Source organism: Salvia splendens, chromosome 6, assembly GCF_004379255.2.
Source record: "Salvia splendens isolate huo1 chromosome 6, SspV2, whole genome shotgun sequence".
Taxonomy (NCBI): domain Eukaryota; kingdom Viridiplantae; phylum Streptophyta; class Magnoliopsida; order Lamiales; family Lamiaceae; genus Salvia; species Salvia splendens.
The window spans coordinates 6,138,436-6,158,014 of record NC_056037.1 but is presented as its reverse complement, the minus strand read 5'-3'; the positions used below and the strand labels follow the sequence as shown (position 1 = coordinate 6,158,014).

The 19,579-nt window shown below is 36.5% G+C and overlaps 3 protein-coding genes and 1 long non-coding RNA gene across 18 annotated transcripts; 1 reads left to right on the top strand and 3 right to left on the bottom strand.

Moving 5' to 3' along the window:
* Window positions 1-155: 155 nt before the first annotated feature.
* Window positions 156-7,316, bottom strand: LOC121809512 (peptidyl-tRNA hydrolase 2, mitochondrial-like). 14 transcript variants are annotated; one of them, XM_042210183.1, is made up of 12 exons: window positions 7,168-7,313; window positions 6,885-7,097; window positions 6,383-6,443; window positions 6,238-6,274; window positions 5,900-5,977; window positions 5,716-5,788; window positions 5,567-5,606; window positions 4,578-5,118; window positions 4,229-4,347; window positions 3,131-3,201; window positions 2,586-2,721; window positions 156-763 (listed from the first exon to the last, which is right to left on the bottom strand). In XM_042210183.1, the coding sequence occupies exons 1-8, from the start codon at window positions 7,198-7,200 to the stop codon at window positions 5,069-5,071; spliced, it is 585 nt and encodes a 194-aa protein (XP_042066117.1). In that variant the 5' UTR covers window positions 7,201-7,313; the 3' UTR covers window positions 156-763; window positions 2,586-2,721; window positions 3,131-3,201; window positions 4,229-4,347; window positions 4,578-5,068. The 14 variants fall into 14 exon arrangements, with proteins under 14 accessions (XP_042066117.1, XP_042066122.1, XP_042066120.1 ...); XM_042210188.1 differs by having other exon boundaries at window positions 156-768; window positions 2,644-2,721; XM_042210186.1 differs by having other exon boundaries at window positions 2,644-2,721.
* A 941-nt stretch (window positions 7,317-8,257) lies between these two features.
* Window positions 8,258-10,983, bottom strand: LOC121808421 (small nuclear ribonucleoprotein-associated protein B'-like). 2 transcript variants are annotated; one of them, XR_006052191.1, is made up of 3 exons: window positions 10,045-10,983; window positions 8,698-8,758; window positions 8,258-8,493 (listed from the first exon to the last, which is right to left on the bottom strand). XR_006052191.1 is itself a non-coding variant. In XM_042208905.1 (2 exons), the coding sequence occupies exon 1, from the start codon at window positions 10,890-10,892 to the stop codon at window positions 10,050-10,052; it is 843 nt and encodes a 280-aa protein (XP_042064839.1). In that variant the 5' UTR covers window positions 10,893-10,983; the 3' UTR covers window positions 8,574-8,758; window positions 10,045-10,049. The 2 variants fall into 2 exon arrangements, 1 of the variants encoding a protein (XP_042064839.1); XM_042208905.1 differs by lacking the exon at window positions 8,258-8,493 and having other exon boundaries at window positions 8,574-8,758.
* A 133-nt stretch (window positions 10,984-11,116) lies between these two features.
* On the top strand, window positions 11,117-12,561 carry LOC121808422. Its single transcript, XR_006052192.1, has 5 exons — window positions 11,117-11,282; window positions 11,605-11,661; window positions 11,772-11,921; window positions 12,246-12,332; window positions 12,505-12,561. It is a non-coding gene; the product is annotated as an uncharacterized LOC121808422 (long non-coding RNA).
* A 1,099-nt stretch (window positions 12,562-13,660) lies between these two features.
* LOC121808420 (bark storage protein A-like) lies at window positions 13,661-16,358 on the bottom strand. The gene is made up of 5 exons (XM_042208904.1): window positions 16,079-16,358; window positions 15,924-15,991; window positions 15,132-15,287; window positions 14,291-14,527; window positions 13,661-14,189 (listed from the first exon to the last, which is right to left on the bottom strand). Exons 1-5 carry the CDS (start codon window positions 16,287-16,289, stop codon window positions 13,830-13,832), a joined length of 1,032 nt encoding a protein of 343 aa, XP_042064838.1. The 5' UTR covers window positions 16,290-16,358; the 3' UTR covers window positions 13,661-13,829.
* Window positions 16,359-19,579: the final 3,221 nt, after the last annotated feature.

Sequence of the window (19,579 nt, the reverse complement as noted above, 5' to 3'; positions counted from 1 at the left end):
TGAAATCCATTACCAAATTATCGTCTAAACAACTCTAATTGATAATTCATCACCACAAGGATCTATCCTATTCAAAGTTAAAGAGACATTTGATTAGAATTATGGAACTACTACTAATGATGCACCAAAAGTAATAGATTCAAACAAGGAAAATGTGATGAAGACGATCATAAGATAAAGAAGAACATAGTATAAATCAAACAATTAATTAATCCATCTACATGTTTGGAGCAACAATGGAGTTCTTAGCCTAGCATTTCCACACTAGAGAAAATAATAAATGGAGAGACAACAATTAAAACCATGGAATACAAATCCAAGAAATGTTTGACTTGGTTCTTCCTTCTTCAAACTCGTGCTTCTCCAATTCTCAATTCCTTTCTGACGTGCTCTCCCTCTAGCCTCGCTTCTTCTCCCCCCTGCACCATCCGTTTCCTTTTTCTTTTTATTTTCCCCCAGCAAAACTGCCGAGAAAACTGCTGAAATGCAGTTGAACCACCAAACGCCCGACCGGGCGAAATTAGAAGGGATAATCGCCCGACCGGGCGAAAGGCTTCTGGATGGCTCGCGGGAAACGCCCGACCGGGCGTTTTGTGTCTTGAAGAATCGCCCGACCGGGCGAACTTTCTGGACTCTCCTCATGCTTTTACGCGTTTCGCCCGACCGGGCGTTTTTGAAGCTCATAATCGCCCGACCGGGCGAAGTTTCTGATCTCTGCATGCTTTGCCAATTTCACCCGGCGAACTTCCAGCTTCCAACCCTCCTAAACTTCAATACAAATACAACTTGATGAGTTATAATTAACATAAAAGTGTGTAGTTTAGGGGGAAAAGTATGAGAAATATGCTTCGCATCAGTAGGTGGAGAGGGATCCTACCATGTTGAAACACAACTACAAATATAATGATTCAATGAACTAAAAAAAATTCAAGAGTGCGAGAGAAGATATTTTGCCTCTACAAAAAATTGCCGAAGATTCTAACTGTAAGTATATAATGTTAACATTTAACAAGGAGACATGATCCATCAAATTAAAGTAGTACTCCCTCCGTTTTCTCATAGAGCATCTCCAGTGGTCGGATGTCCCACTCGGACATCCACTAGGACCAGTGTTGTTAGGGTCGCGGGGCGCACCGGGTCGATGAGGTGAAAATTCGGGTCGCGGGTCGACGAGTCGACGGGGTCGAGAGACCCACAAAGCTAGGTTAATTTTTTTGCCTTTTAATATTAAATAAAATAAATATATTGCTCTAATGTTTATAATGTATCAAATAATATAAATGTAGACGCAATTCATGTGAATAGAGATAAAATGGAAAATAGAAATGATCAAAATATCAAAACAATTCATAAGTCATAACACAATAAATAAAAATCAACATATATTTAATTTAATTAGAACATCACAATATATTTAATTAGATTTGAATGTAATTTTGATTGGTAATTAAAGGTATTTTTTTTATTTAAATAGGAACTAATCATATTCAAGGAATAGAGAATATGAACCAATATTAATACTAATATTTAAAAATGAAGTCGAAGAAAATGATTATTAACTTTTATAGGTCCTAGAGCCCTAGCTATAGCTTCCACCTACTTTCCTTTTAAAATTTTTGTCTCGGTAAACCCCCTTCTTCTCTCTTCATTCCCCTTCTTCTCTCTTCATTCTCATCCCTTCGTCTCTCTTCATTCTCACAGACCCATTTCTGAGCTGCCATGGCCGACGATCTTCTTCTTCCAGCCGCTCGCCCCAGCCGATCGACCCAGCTGCTCGCCCCAGCCGCTCGCCCCAGCCGCCCCAGTGGCGACCCCTGAATCTCGACCCACCCACCCACAATGGGGCGACGTCGGTCTCGACCCTTGCGACCCGCGACCCAAGCGCGCTCGGGGCGCGATTTTAACAACACTGACTAGGACATCCCAAAAACACCTCCTGTCACGTCACTAGGACTTCCCATCCCACTGCCACGTCACTAGGACATCCCCTTCACAATCCGCCCTTCCCATCGCCCTTCTCACTAGGACTTCCCGCAATAAAAAAAATCACAAATTCACAAATATACGTAACAGAATTATAATTTTGACACGGAATACGAGAAAATTGCAGGGGAAACGCCGGAGTCTGCGACTCGCTCGTGGCAGGGGAGTTCCTATCGTTCTCCATTAAGTAGAAATGAAATATGTAGTAAAAGGAGAGAGAAACTTGTTAACACAAGTGGTGCGAATGAAATGAAGTTCAACGAGCCGTATATATAGAGTTTAAAAAAAAATTAATTACCGGACGTCCGACCCAGACGTCCGACCCAGTCCACAGTGGCGGACGTCCGCCCGCCCGTCGCCCGCACGTCCGAGGACACGCGACGTCCTCACGGGACGTCCGTATCCGACCTTCGACGCCACAATGGCGGACGTCCCGGTCGCCCGTCGCGGACGTCCGACCGGACGTCCGCCATTGGAGATGCTCTAAAATAAATAGATTAAAAAGTAAGAGAAAGGAAAATGTAGAGAGAATAAAGTATAAAGTGAATAAAGTAGAGAGAATAAAGTAAGAGAGAGTAAAGTAAGAAAGAGAAAAAAGTTACCATATATGGAAATGACTCAACTATAAAGGAACTTCCCGAAATAGAAAAATGACTCAACTATGAAGAAACGGAGGGAGTATCTTTCTTCAACCTTTATTGCATTTCCTCTCTCATCGCGGCACAGAGAGACCTAGTTCTGAAATAAGAAGGTTACAGTACATTAGGAGTAATGCAGCGTGCAACCCATTGTATATCAGGAGATGCAAAAGCCATATCCTACCATGCAAAGTAAAAAAGGAAAGAAATGGAACGAAATCATAAAACAGGATCTACTTTCGAACAGAAGCTATGAGTGGCAACGAGGTCGGATTCTAAGTTCATAAGTTTTCGTGTCAATAACAAAGAATAGCTAGATCTTATGCAATAAGGAATCCATTACATAAAAATAGTACTCCATAAATAAGCTTCAATCAAAATGTGAACAGTGATGCCTACAATTATTATGTAGGAGTACTCAATAAGGACAAGAATTCAAATAAAAATAATAGGAAGCTTGTGGAAAGAACTAAGAGCAGGATATCAAGGGCTCATATGAAAACTCTTACTCAAAACTTGAGAGCCGCAAATGACACAGGAAGCCTAACTAATCAGGTGGTAGGCAGGTTGCAGCACATTCCTTCTCCAATAGTAACACAAAATGAGAAAAATACAAACAAGAAAGGTAAAGTATATGAAAATTTGATCAACAAAATTTGGACGTCACTTTTGCTATATGCACAAAGGAACAATCCCTTAACACAAAAATCAAATAAACTTATCATTTGAAGAGTGATCCGTTGCTATAAATCAGCCTATTCTTTGAAAACAGTCTATGCAGTATCAAGAAAAAGTCAATATTTTATTGGGAAGATAATCACAAAAAGGCAATAGAAAGTACTAGTATACAAACAAGAGTATTATCTAAGGCAAGGAGATCTGTATTCGCCGGTTCAGATTGCTAAGATCGAAAGCAAGGCGCTGAGAGTTTTGCCTTTTCACCTTAGCCTTAACTTAGTCCTATGTCAGGTACCTAATTATTAACCAAGACCCTCAGTAATCAAACAATCGGATATTACATACGATATTTCTTGTTCTACAGGGCGCTTAAATAGTCCAGGAATTCATTAAGGTTAAGTATGCCCTTCAGTTCATTCCTTTAGCCGTGCCTATTGTTCTCCTTCTAGTTCATGTAAGTGGCCTAATTGATCCGCCCTGTGGGCATCAATTGTCCGAGCTCACCCTACATCCATCTCATTTGGCATGCATAGAAGATCATGTGAATTTAGAATTGGTTGGGAATCTTCTTTTCCACATTTTGAAAATGAATTTCCCTGATACCAGCTAGAGTAACAGAAAACTACTACTTCTTCTAGTAACTATTCTTACGACAACAAACTGCTTAGGCCAAATATCGATCAAGCATCTCAATCAACGAACAAGAACTCTAATACAAATACTAATAACTGTCTAGTAACTAAATACTATTGCAAAATAAAACAGAAAAATGCACAATAGCAGCAAAGGAATTTCAATGGATGAAAAAAGGATAGTACGAAAAAACTATAGAATTCTCTTTTATGACATGGAAAATACATAAAAAGAAGCATTCTTACAGAAACATTACAAAATCTATCAAACTCCAGGGTTGGCAATGCAGAGCATACCCTGAGACAAAGATCTGCAGCCTTTGGTGTCCATGCCTAGACAAGAGGTTAGTCGAGCTGACGACAAAGCTGAGTGGAGAGGTAGCAGAGACTGGAGCATAGCCATTTGGGGCAATGGCCTGAAAAATCCCAATTCAAGAACAAATCACAAACTGCTTCACATTTTAAGCCCTAAAAAATCAATCTTTAAAATATTGAACCAATTAAGCGTATCTATCAATTATTCTTAAGAGAAGTCTAACTTAAGTGAAACTAAGTCAACCTCAATAAAAAATTTTCGCAGAGAAGCCTAAAATTGAAACAACGATAAGAACGTATCGATTATAGAGAAAAAGGGCGAAACGAAAACCTAGAAAATGGGGGTGAAGAGAGGCGGGCCAATTGAGCGGAGAACATGGGTGTGCTTGAGGGCTTCGAGAATGATGATTTGAGAAAGCTCATTGCCGGCCTTGAAATCGTTCTGCAGCGAGGCGCCATTATTGAGGACTAGCCAAAACGAAGAGAGGGTTTTGGAGAGGCATTAGAAGCTTAGCAGCGATGGTACTCTGCGCTACGCATGTTGGACTTCAGGATTTGCGTTGGCTGTTATATTCAACGTAAATAGAGGAAGTATATTTATTACTGTGATAAAATAATTTGCAACAAATTCAAACTATTGCAATTATTATTTTTGTTTAAATTGTGTTAAATCAGCAAAATTAATAGGCCAAAATACATTGTTTTGTAGTAAAAGATGAAGATTCTCTCAGAAACTGAAAAGCCAATAAGAATATCAAGATTGACAACTGAACCACAGCAGTTAGAAATCAAACAAAGCTACACAAAGAAAAGACACCGATGTCAAAGCAACCGCAGCTTCCCTGTTACAGAGTCCACAGCTGATTTATTCCCTGTTCCAATACCCAAAAAATATAACTCAGTTATTCTCAAACACAAACATTCTCATTCTTCATCCTGAAACACGTGACTAAACAAACTGATATCAACATCACTGTAGTATGGTATAATCTAGTGTTCAGAAAGCACGTTTCGTATTCTGGAAATTGACTCTAAGACTAGTTCCATGCAAGAGGATCCGTGAAAGCATGAATTCTAGTACTAAGCTAGTTTCTCCGACAAAACAATTAAATGGTGGGAGTGATGAGGCCAAATATTTGGTACTCTACTTAACAAGCTAGAAAATATTTTCTCAAGCATGTTTCAAGAAAATATATGAAACTAAACTTCAGAGCTCGTAAACTAGAGCATTATTAAGCTTAACAAGTGTTTAGTGTCAATTAGAGGCTTTGCTAGCATGTTCGGCATTCAAAAAGAGAAAAATCAAGCAAAGAAGCGAACCAGGTCCGACTGCAAGGACAGTTTTCGAGCCAGCAGAAACCTGCATAAATAAAGGGCATGGATTTTCTTAAAAAAACGCCATGCGACACGTTGGAAGAACGTGGGATTGATTGATTAAATTGATAGACAAGATAAGAAGGGAATACTACCTGAGTTCGTCCTGCATCAGCAACGGTAAAAGTCGGGAGGCCAATGGTCTCAGCAGCATCCTTTATCTTATTCCTGATACGATCACCACAGCATTAGCAACCAGTTAGCAAATATAATTATCCCTGTTGAGTATGAAGTGAAAAGTATCTCAAACAAGACGATGACTTCTTATCACACGATTACATTTCTTGCTGGTTTTTGCACGTAACGACTATCTTGGCTTGGCCGCAGAGCTCCCATTGCCTCAGAAGAGATCTATTGCTGCATTAATCAGGACATTAGCTCATAAAACTTATGCATCCCTAATTTCACATCACCATATAAAAAATCACAATTAAAGTTCATAGTCACTAAGCATACAGATACAGAGGCACGCATCAATTAGGCATAGCTTAGCATCCCTTCACCAAGTTATATGAACACAAGCAATACACGAAAACAGTAACTTTCACTGCTGAAAGCATCAATTTAACAAATTCAGAAGGGGCATCGATCACAAAGTAATGAGGTAAGATATGCACCTTTGCACGAGATCTGCATACATGCCAGTAGCAGCATCTGCGGAAGAAGCAATTAATCAGAACAGAAAACACAAATGCAATGAATCACTAACACTCCTACATCAATAAAAACAACGGCATCCATTGATTATCTGAAACAGCTTACGAGCACATTGGGAGGCAATTTTTCCGGATCCCATCTTCAGATCTTGCCTAACTACTAAAACCTGTCCAACAAAGTTATGCATTTCACTTATCTGATCACGGTTATGAATAAAACGAACTCAATTTCCCATTACATCACAGATCATTACCATCCATTCAAATACATAGCTTTAATTAGATGTGTTCAAAATATTTAAATCATTCATTATCATGCATTCGAATACATAAACTTTGATTGAATATATTCAAATGTAAAAATTCTATGTTACTGAATCATCATAACCAAGATTCTAGTAGTTATCTTTTCTTCACAATCAAACAACAACAAAATCTAACACATCATTAATTTATTAAAAAAAACAAAACTCTGCATAATTTTTAATTTACCTCACTCACATTCGACAAATTATTCAAGAGAAACAATTTAATGAATTGAAGCACTATTCTACACAACAAATGAGGCCGACTAACAAAAACCCAATAAATATTTTTAAAAAGGGGACCATTTTAAGCTCTTCCTCATTGTTGCTAGACGCAATTCTTGGCTGCTGATGATTTTTGCTTGCTGGTGAGCTCCCAATTTTCCTGCCACTCGGACCTTTTGCGGGCTTAGCCAAGTCCAAAAAGAACCCACATATGAAGCCAATAATGAGGCCCGGGATGAAGTTTTCGGGCCTGAAACTCACTCCTAAAACCTCCCTTTTCTCGTGTTTCTGCTGGAGATGATAATTGGTGAAATTCGAGAGCCCGCTGCAGAAGAATATGGAAAGATTGAATTTTTATTACCTTTTTAGCTGAAGGGTTCCTATACGAACTCATCAGATATGTAGTTATTTGTAGTTCTGATTGTTTTGAAGCTGTGAAAATGGATGTAGCAACGGAAAATGGTTGCAGGAAGAGATAAAATTTGGCGATGAAGGCTAACTGTAGATACGACGTCGTATCAATTTGTTACTAAAGAAGTTAAATTAGGTACTATAATGATTTATTAACCATTATTATCTTGTCAATATTTTGAACAATATACATATTCACCAGAGATCTTATTCATACATCATATGATTATGAACTGGGAATGAAATCATGAATACATAGAGAAATACCCGTAAGATATATTTTCATTTGACATAACCAAAAGCATGCCTCACTCGTGCGATGAAGTTATTCGTTGTTTACATACAATTGCATCGTCTTTTTTTGCTATTTTTTTTTTCAATTTCAGTTCACAGGTACTTTTACCAAAAGATTACTTTGTTCTTTGCTTAGTAGTCACATTTGACATTTAATGTGATTCATGTGATATAGTATAATTTTTTATTGAATTATATCCAAGATACCAAAAGTTTAATAGTAGTCCATTTGTTCTTAAAAAATAGTCTTACTATAGGTGACACATGTTTTAATTACATACTACTACATGAGAGAAAAGTAAACAAGTGATGGAAATATGACAAAAAAAAATTGGTGATTCAACCAAACAGAAAAATAACTACAGTATATATTGACAAATGAGTTGTGAATATATATTTGCTTATTTTCCTTTATACACTCCACATCTAGCAATAACATTATCTAGGTGTGATAATCTCAGCATTAATGCATTGAATTCCATCGAAACTTCGATAGTATGCATGTTCATTATCTAGGTGTGATCATTTCAGCATCAATGCATTGAATCCCTTCGAAATTGCGATAGTATGCATGTTCTTGGGGAAGTATTACTAGGATGGGTAACCCAATAGGAAATCTTCGTGTTGCACCCCTATTTGGGCGATCGTTTCCATAATAGTGTAATAAAACAAAGCAATAGCATACTCTAAAATCGAGAACCATCATTTATATATGAACTCTGTAAGAGCAACTGTGATAAGAATATTTAGAAGAAATATTGCCTTTTTCCCTTTTTCCCTAAATCAGGTTTCAATGCGTGTCTACAATTACAGACCAGATACCATATGACAATTGATTTGTTCTTTTCAATATTGAAAATCAAAACCAACCATCTAAACCGAAATTTCAGCTGAACTTGAAGATAAAAACAAGATGCAGATAACAGAAAAATACCCCCGAGAAACTCCAACCATAGAAATGATCCAAGTAAACACGAATCAACTGAAAGGCCACAAAAGCACGATTTGGTAATTTGCCCAGTAAGAATCAAATCAAACATGTAAGCTGTAAATGAGTGAAGATGGAAGACAAAAATGTGTCTTTACTCATATCTTAAGAAATCGAAGAGGCTAAAGAATTCAGACAGAATATATATTCACCACCATCATATCTTTGTAACAAACTGACAAAATGAATCCTAGTTACCAGTACAAAAGCCCCAAAGATTGAACTAGAAATCCCCCAGTAGCTTTTTTAACGAGGTAACCTGCACACATGTCAAAGAACCAAAGATTGAGGAACCCATGCAGCAACATAACATATTTTGAGTCAATGAATCAGAAACATCAATTTCTACTTAATTGCCTGATCAAAATAAAATTACTATGCAAGAATATACCACAAAAAAATTTGGATTAAGTAATAAATAGATCACATTTGCCATTTTTGGTTGTCCACGAAAAATAGAGCACATTTTAAAAAGGAAAGTTTTCAACAACTTTTCTCTTACTTTTTTCCCTTCTCTCTTACTAATAATATGGACCCCAGATTCCACCAACACTACTTCTCCCTTACTTTTTTCCCTTCTCTCTTACTTTACCAATTCCACATTAAAACCCGTGTCATTCACAATGTGCCATATTTTTCGTGGACGGAGGGAGTATGAAATATCTAGTACTGTAATTGTTATATTTACTACTCTTGAGTTCTATTTTCTTGATACATTGACAGGAAAGTTTGTAGACAGCAGAATGTGGTGAGGCAGGAGAAAGCAAGATATAGGGCAAAATCTTGATGTTAGGGCAAGTTAAAGGGAAAATCTTGATGTTAGGGGCGGTTATAGATCAAAATCTCGAAGTCTCGAACTGACTAGAGTAGATCTCGATAGTAATACTAACTGATAATGAACTTGATCTATTGAGATAAGAAACTTTATAAGTTATAACATATCATGTTTAAATCTTGGAGTAACATGAATTTCACTCTATGCTACGTTTATATAAGTGTTAGTACAGCAAAATCGCATCTAAGTCAAATTAAATATTAGACAAATAGACCGTGTTTTGATATCTGACAGCTTCTTCTACAAGTAATACAAAGTAGCCATTATATTAGGCAATATATTCATTACAAGGTCTCTGCAGTTTAATTCATCCCTACACTGATATACCAAGGCTATACGTTAAAAGACGTCAACATGTGAGTCTAATCCATTATACAACTCAACTACTACATACTTCCAAAACCACACACATGGCACACGTTGATGAACATTAATAATGGCTTATGTTGCAGATTAAAATTCTATCGATGGAAACCAGCCAGAAAAAGATTCAATGCTACACCATATTGTAAGAAAATTCCACAGTCACCAGCTTTCCCTAGTAGAATAGATGTGTCGTCCACATAAACTTGAAAGGCTAAAACCCCAATCAGGGTTCACTGATGCACAATTAGGGCCTATTTAATCCTTAGCTAGGGCTTATTAATGATAATCATAACCTAATTACGGTGGATGCACATCAAATTGAAAAATCTAAGATAAGAAATCACCTTGATTACTGCTGCTGATTCTGAGGGGCGTTGGGCGGCGGCATTCCTGGTCTAGGCGGACCAAACATCTGCATTTGTCCACCCGGTGGTGGCGGAGGAGCCATACCAGGTCTCGGTGGCTGCTGCCCAGGCGGAGGACCACCAGGCATTCCAGGCCTCGGGGGGCCACCAGGAGGCGGCGGACCCCTCATCATCTGAGGCGGCGGCATCATCTGCGGCCTCTGTCCATACTGAGGCGGAGGACCGAACCCAGCCGGCGGAGGACCACCAGGCCTGAACTGCGGCGGAGGCGGCATCGGCATCCCTGGCCTCGGCGGGAACCCTCCCTGCGGAGGCGCAACAGACGGCGGCCTAACCACCGGCGGCTGCTGCGGGTACGGCATTGGGGGAACGGAAATCTGCGGCGGCCGCGATATCTGCGGCTGCATCATGCCGGGAGCCGGCCCGCCCACGCCGCGGACGGGGCCGGCAAGACCGGGCTGCGCCTGGGAGAGCGGGCCGGTGACGACGCCGCGTCCGGCGGCGCGTCCAATTCCGGGACCGGGGACCGCCGTGGCGGATGCGGTTTTGAGGCGGGAGTCGTCGGGGGGTGGAGGCCCCTCGACGGTGAGGGAGATGACCTCCTCGCCGCGGAGGAGGACGAGGCCGAGGGTGCGGCGGTCCTCCCGCTCCTCCTTGGAGCCTTTAGTCGGCGGCAGCTTGCGGAACTCCTCGCAGTCGCCGAGGACGAGATTCATGTGGCGGTCGAACGCCATGAATTTTCCGATGAGCTGGCGACCGTCCTGAATTGTCACCCGCATCCGGTAGTTGATGTACTGCAGCATCTTCGAGCTCTTCGACATCGACATTTTCGCCGGCGGGGGGAATTGAAGCCTCTCAGTCTCTCTAGGGTTTTTTGTGTGTGTGTGTGTGTGTGAGAGAGAGAAATGGGGGAAACCGGGAAAGGGTTTTATAAATTTGGACGGTGGTATTGGGGGATTAGTCAATAATGCAGGGGTATATGGGAAAATAATATTCAAGTTTATGAAAATAAACTTTTCGTCGTGCTACTTACATAAATTTCTTAATATACTTTAAAGTGATTGAGATTATAAAAAAAGTTCAAACATATGCGTAGTAATTGGATTGGATTATTAATCTCACCAACGCGGAAGGACCGAAGTTCAATCACTTACGGTTTCGTCAGGCCCTTGGCGCCGGAAAAATCCGATTAACGAGCTGCAGTATGAAAAAACCTGGTAATTGATTCGTATGCAGTTATTTTGTTTGAATATTAGAATTGTTTTTGAATTGAGAAAATGCTGGTTTGGAATTTGATGACTCGGATGGTTTTTGTTCGGATCGTATGAATGCTGACTGCTGAGACTCAAATAGATGATTCTTTCTGTGTAAGCTGGAATTGAATTTGTGAGTTCTGCTGTTTTGTTAGAAGATGGTTGATTTAGATGTTAGGCAGCAACATTCTTCTCTCGTTGAATTCACTTTAATTATATCTAATTGATGACCTTCTGCATCTATTACTGAAATTCTTATACATTGTACATTCTGTCTTTTAAGCAGAGCATAGAGATCTGTCGTCTCAATGGAATAGATTATGTTAGCCACCATATGATGAAGGTATGTTTCACTCGTCTCCTGGGGTAGTGCTGCATGTGCCAGAAACATCTCATCCTTTTCTGATGCAAGCATTTTCATCTGCTTATTTTTTAATACTCCTACTTGTGAAGTTCACTTAAGCCAATAGATAGCTGGAGTTCATTACTGGAAGCATGGAAACAAAGGTTCGGCCGTGTTCTACAAGATGAAGTTCGTTTGAACCGAATTGGCAAGCATTTGTTTGATTTTTTGGAAAATCAATTTCTGATAAAAGTTTCAAGGTATTGTGACTTTTACCACGAACAAAATTTGGCATGAAGGTTCAATTGCTTATGGTCAGAGGAAAGTAATTGAAGTCTACCAGTTAATTTTGTCAAGGATTAGATCACACAGTGACTACTTGGCTAGTATTACAATGATAAGAAGATAAAACGATGATTATGAACATATCAGCTTTCTTAGTGTATTTGTCTCCCTTCTTTTGTACAGCAATGTGAAGGAATGATTGAATTGCTGGGAACTGAGGCTACCTTCCATGCTTTCAATCTTCCATAGTTGCAGTGTTTCGAACTCTCATCTCTGATGATTTTCTTGATGCTCCTCAGGTACAGTGATTTCAGGCATTTCCTTCAGCAACTTCTAGACAGAATCACAACTGACGATGCTAGAAAAGCTGCACAAGCCTCAAATCTGTATGTTAATGCATTACTGTTGTGATATTATCTATGTAACAAAGTGTCCACATACTGGTGCATATCTTCATGAGTCGCATTCATTTCAGACAGTTATTAGCTAAACAACAAACTAAGCATCTTTTTTCAAGGTATAATCTAAGTGATGATCCCTGGTTCCATATTTGTACAGCTCATTACAAACCCTTCTACACCTCGACAGTTTTGGCTGCATCTGCTATACGACTCCGTAAGTAACTCTTCACTTTGCTGAACCAAAAACTAGCTTCGATTATACAACTGAGAAATCCAATATTCATTACATGATGCTTCAACTCCTTATTCCTGTGCAGTTGAGATTGCTGAACTGGAAGGATCGTCCCTTGCTCAACGTTTCCCAGACGAACCTTTTGTTGAATAGGTTGCAAGAGTTGTCGCTTGCATGACTTCTGCCAGATTACGTTGACGCTGACTGTCCACTGGAAGCCTTCAATTCTGTGTAGCTGGCCCTTGCCCGCCAATCTTGGCCACGCCATCCTTGAAGGGTAGAAGTGCTTGTTACTGATTTTTTGTGATATTAGTTTGTGTTTTCACCTGTGTGGGAACTTTCCAAAGTTTTATTGTAGGTTTATACATCAGACTTCAGACAGAATTTGTTGTTGATTATATGGATTTTTAATTTATTGTAGTTACAAATTATCAATATGCTTGAATGATTGAATCTATAATTTTTTTTTTTATCATATTTCAGATTTTTATCGTATTTAACCAAATCCTTGATATCTATATAAATCTTTAGATAAAATGTAAACATACTCCAAAGAAAGTTAACACTTGTGATGAAAATTTATGTACAGTAAGTAATAGATGGGTATGTCAATTTTGATTCATGTCAATATAATAAAACGATTTTTTATGCTAGTGTAACAGTGCAAGTGTACGTATATCACACCAATAACCCAAGTTCGGTGTGAAATTTTACTTGTTCGACCTTATCAATTAATTATACTCAGTATCGATATTTAGCAGCTTATAGGTCCATCAATAACGGGCCTTAAAAATTATTAGAGGCCCAATATTTATGTTGTTACTTGTTACATTCATATTACAAGAGAAATATTACTATAATTTTGTGTTGACTACATTATCGAATGCAACTTTATTTGAAAGTCACTATCATTGAGCAGTGACAATTACCAATTATTAAATTCGTTATTTTATTAATACTCAACAATAAAAAACACTCCGTATAACATAGTATGCGTACATATCTATCAACCTCATTATCATTACACTAATTATTTACAGTTGAAATGAAATGCTAAACTTTATTGAGAAACACAATGAAATTAAGACACAAGACATTTAAGTCGATTTGTTGAAAACTCTTAAATAGGTGCAACTACAAGAGGGCAGGAGAGAAACACAGACAAGTCGAGAAACGACATTTTCTTTATTAAATGAGACAAAAAGTGGAAATAAAGAAAGGCAAGGCAAGATAGCATAGCATAGCATAGCTCAGTCATACTCGACCAAGGTTTGGCTCAATATCTTGATGAATAGAACGACCACCTCGACCGAATTGGTGGCGGCGAGCGGGGTGAAGGTGTCGGCCTCGTTGGACTCTTCCGTGCCGCCTCCAGCGAGGTCGGAAAGCGCCCGGAAAGTAATAAAAGGGACCCTCTGCTGGTGGCAGATCAACGCCACGGCGGCGCTCTCCATCTCAACCGGACTCACCTCGAATTTGTCGTATATGAAACTTCTATATGCCGCATTGTCCACGTAGATGCTGGCGCTTGTACCTCGCGCTACTCGGGTGATTTTCGGAGGGTAAGTTAGGCATAGTGTTGCATTTAGGCACTTCTCTAATGTCACCTCCTGCAAATTAACTCATCATACAGTAACATTTTTGTTTTTTTTTAACAAAATTGATGTATTAATTCATTACTATTTTGTTGTGTGATAGGAAATGAGATGACCTCTAATTTTTTGGCGAGATTAAAATAATGAGGATCTACAGGGACCCAAAAAATGTGTTGTCTTTCCTCAGGGGTGCCATCGATGGGGAAAACTTCCTCAGGTTGATACCACACATTGTTCAAGAAATTATCAGTGGGTGTTGTGGAGTAATTTGCAAATTTGATGTAACCAATATCTCTTGTGTAGTCACCACCAGCTTCAAGTGCTAGGGGATTTTCTGGTCCATCTCCATACCTCTGCAAATGTTCCACAGTCAATAGTTCAATACCATATCCATATATATAAGGTGTCATGTCTCGTTTCATCAAAACCATATCCTACTATTACTATACTTTAATACTACTATATAAGAGTTTTATACATGACCTTTTAGAAAGAGGGACTATTTATGAAAAGTTTTAAACAATATACTAACTCCTCGTGTCCTTATTAATTGTCATATTTTGACATTTTTATCTGCTCCAATATTTTTGTTATACTACATCCGTCCACAAAAAATAGACAAAATTGTAGATGACACGAGTTTTAATGCTCGGTAAAGTAATAGAGAGAGGGGAAAGATGGTGAAAATAATGTTAATTGATTGTGGGGTCCATATTATAAAATGATGTGTGGTTAATATATTGTTTAAAATTTTTCATATTTAGAATTAATCTAATTTTATTGGATGACCCAAAATGACAAAACTAGTCTATTTTTTTATGACGGAGAGGTAATAGTATTTTACTAATTATGATAAGTGAATCACATGTTTCACTAACTTATTCAATTCATAATTATTAAGTATAAAAATAATACTCCATATACTACTAGAAGTTATAGTAGTTGACTAGTTGGTACCTGCCAATTCCAGAGAGCTGAGTGAGACCAATACTGAGGAATGGCAACATCTCCAATGTGTAGAGATGGATCTGCATTTCCTGCTATTCCATAATGTATAACTCCTTTCAGATTGAACAATGTCACTAGAAGTTGTGTCGTGATGCCTGCATTTACCTAATTACATACACAAATATTAAGACCTATTAATATCAACTAGCTAGGGTTTTAATAAATAATTATGTTAAACGTACATACATATCAAGGTATCATGATATGAATTTCATCATAGACACAGGACAAGTGTATATATATTCAGTATAGGGATGTGATTAAATGTAAACTCTAAATATTATACAAACTCCAAATTATAATCTGGACCGATAGAAAATGTCAACAGATGCCAAAATAATAGCAACAAAAAATGTTAACACATTGTCAACGGTTGATACTGTGTTGATACTATGTTGACAATTTTTGTTGCTGTTATTTTGTCATCTATTGACATTTTCTAACGGTCCAGATCATAGTTTGGAGTTTATATGTGTGGTTTTTTTTTGTTCGTCTAGTAATTAATTTGAAACGCCAATGTAAAACAAGCTTGCCGATTTTGTTAGTTATACCTAAATTATCAAAAGTTGTTATAGGTGAAGTGAAAATTGATTTCAATAAAGAGTAGCCCAACATCTTTTCACCTAGCTTCCCGGAGGTACCATATACGTTGGTTTCAACAAACTTATAATAACACAAAAAATTGAAGTTAGGAGAGAAAAATCCAAGAAAAAAAAAGAAGCTGTATGTATATTTATATACCATAGCCAATCCAGTCATAACCAAAATGGCCTTTTCTCCAGCAACAGTTCCAAATCTGAATCTTCTTCCTGTCAAAAATCACAACATTATATTACTAGTAAAATAAATCAATAAAATTAATCAACAACTACTCTCTCTCTCTCTCTCTCATATACCTGAGACATCGATTGTGAGATTAGAGGGTTTATAGCTAGGATGTTGAAGAAGAGGGTTTAGCTCAAATTGATTTGGAATCACCAATCCCAAATAAGGCCCATCTCTGTTAGCCTTATTGATTTGCCTCAGTGTTTTTGTAGGGATTGCAGCTTCGCTTATTACTACCAACAAACTCAAACCAACTAACAACATAACCCTAAAAACACCCATCTTTATGAGAGAGAGAGTGAGAGAGGTAATTAGAATGAGTGCAGTTGGAGAGAGAAGAAGAGGAAACAAACAGACTTTATAGAGAATGGTTTTCAACTACCACCAAAAATAATGATGATAATCGAAAGGGGAAGAATATGGCATGATTCACGTGGTGAATAATTGTGATAGTACTAATTAACAGATAAGATAAACAAGAAGAAAGAAGAAGATTGATTGATGATTTCGTTGTCATGTAGTATTATTTATATCTCTCTCTTTTTTTAATGTTCTTATCAACGTATGTGTGATAGGCATGCAAACTGCACTAAACACAAGTAACAAGGGTAATCAGTATCATGCGTAATGGTGTTTTTTTTTCCAATTATAATACATTGTCATCAATTATTAAGCTATTTAATTTAAAGATTCAACTAATCCTAATTTTATAGTACGTGTCAATCTATTATTATTAAGTTTATCAATAGACAGGAATATAAATGTCATTTTCCACAATTTCCAGTCACAGAAAATCCAAAATTTCACCCAATATATTCACTTACCTTAAGTTCACTCTTTTTATAGTTAGTATTACAGTTTTCACTTTTAAATTCTCTCATTATACTTTTTTCATTACATATATTATTCAAATTGTCTCATTATAAATTTGTTAAATTTTGCCGTTATATTTTCTTGTTTTAATTTGAAAAAATTAGTCAAATATAAATCATGTGCATTTTTATATACTAGTAGTATTAATTTTATAATTAAATATAAATTTAAAGAGTTACTAGTTGACTATAAGTCTACTTACTACGGAGTACAATTTATAATAAAAGTGAAATGAAACTCGCATTGGCGGCAGAATTGAAATGGCGAAAAAAGACTCCTATTATTACTGGACGGAGGGGGTAGTTAATCTAACAATTCTTAATTTTGAATTGGCAAAACACGTCTGAAGGTCCTTATACTAAAATTTATTTCATTAGGTCACTCTACAATTGTTTTGTTTCATTAGATTATTGTACTAATGCATTTTGTTTCATTAGGTTCTTTTACAATTTTTTGTTTCATTAGATCTTTGTACTAATGAATGGAGCATTTAAATAAGAGTTTCTTTGGTTGAATATTTATTTAACGGGCTTCGTAATTTAATTAATTTCTCCTGTATTTTTTTCCCTCTTATTTATTTTTAAAATTAATTCAGTTGCAATATCGCTAAAAAATTATTTAAAAAATCATAAAATTATAAATTGATAATGAGCAATATCCGTATTTTTTTTGTTTTCTCAATAATTCTTGAGTTGATATTGCAACTGAATTAACCATAAAAATATCTGAGAAAAAAACAAATAAATAAATTTAATTAACATAAAAAAGTTAATTAAAATTTGAAGTCCATCTGAAAAAAAAATCTAAATAAATTAAAAATAAAAGTATAAAACTCTCTTTGATCAAAATGCATTAAGGAGTTAATGAAACAAAAAAGTTGTAAAAGAATTTAAAGAAACAAAAAACTGTGCTATAAGGATCTAATGAACCAAAAATTTTGTAGAATAACCTAATGAAACAAAATGTATTAATACAAGAACCTTTAGGTGTATTTTTCCTTTTGAATTCTCTTATTACATTGTATTAATTGTTTTCTCATTACATTATTCTATTTATTAAAAGTTTTTTCGCCTAAATTTTCGAATCTGCCATAAATTTGTTGAACCGGTTATATATTTTACTAGGTTACCATTTTAATGAGAATTTTACGTAGCTCAAATGATATGATTTTTCATCAATCTCATCCATCTATATGTTGATACAATGAATAATATATGAGCTTAGTTATACACTAGAGATCTAGTTGCATTCTAGTGCACTGATATATGCATATTTCTAAAAAATAATCTCTCGAATGAAAACTAATTAAGAATTATTAATATTTATTTGATTTGACAATTTAATGACTAAACATGTCATGTGACATTAATCTTATCCATATTAGTTAGAATAAAGTATCAATTTGATTTAAAAAAAAAATTGGAATTTGCACATTTTAAGTCATTAAAAATAGAAAAAACATCATCACATGCATGTCTCTAAGCAAAATATCATATGAAGGCTTTTTATCTTTTTTGCCATTAACATATAAATAACTTATTTTTTTTTACTTCAGAACTTGTCAGTCTGCCACTATAGTATTTTTTGCAGTTTTTTTTTTTATCTCTTTTTATAAATCTAAAATACAATTTCTCAAAGGTTTTCTTGTTAAAAATATATTGTAACATGCCGTAATAGGTGTATACATAGTGCAGCACCTGAGGTAGAAAACAAACCATTTTACTTAATGGAAAAGTTCATAAACCAGATACTCCTTAATCACATTATTTGAAAAAGATATAGTAGTATGTAGTTGCCAATTCTTCCTAAAATTAAAACATAAAATTCGATCTGGGTATGGTGACTCCTATTATGAACCTATAAATCTCATTACATAATAATGTTCTTGATTCATTAATTAAATACATACCATATATAGTTACAGCTAGCTACTTCACAAAAATATCTCTCACATCAGCTTATTTTTCATTCACCAACTTATACAAAGCATTCTTTTATCCAACTCAACACACAACATACACTAACAATTTTACACGCGCATCATGTTCTATATTAAGTGGTGAGCCTTGATTGTAGATAGATAAAATTATTCGTGCATTTATGTCGCATCTCTTTCAAAAATTGGAATACAACAAATGCAGTTTGTCCTAATCGCAATGCTCTTGTTTTACTCATTTAGAATCGACTTATAACTACAAAAAAGAAATTAGATATCTTTCCCATTCTAATAGCTGCGGTCCTCCACCATCCAAGTCATCTACCGCGTGACAAACTAGTTTCCAAAATTTAATATTTTGCAGATTTTGTGTCGGTTCAATTACAATATACTCCTCAAAAATTTACCGTACGCTATTTATGACCGTCCTAGGGTGAAGCCGTGGATAGACTTTCTCTCTCTTCTTTTTTCTTTGGCTGTGTTTTGGGGTGTCGTTGTTTGATTGTTGTGGGGTTTGTTTTTTTTATTTTTTTTTCCGGTTTTGTAGGCCTTCTTTTGTCCGTTGTTACTTTGTTATTTTTGCTAGGAATTTAGCATATTGAATCTCTTTCGCACGTTGGACCTCCGCTCGCCTTTTTTATTCTGAACCCTTTTAAATGCATAAAAAAAGACCTAAATTACTTATGCGATTTTTAACGGTCTTCAATTAGGCTTTGGGGAAAAACCCTATTATTTCTTTGGAAAAAACTGTTTCTATATATTC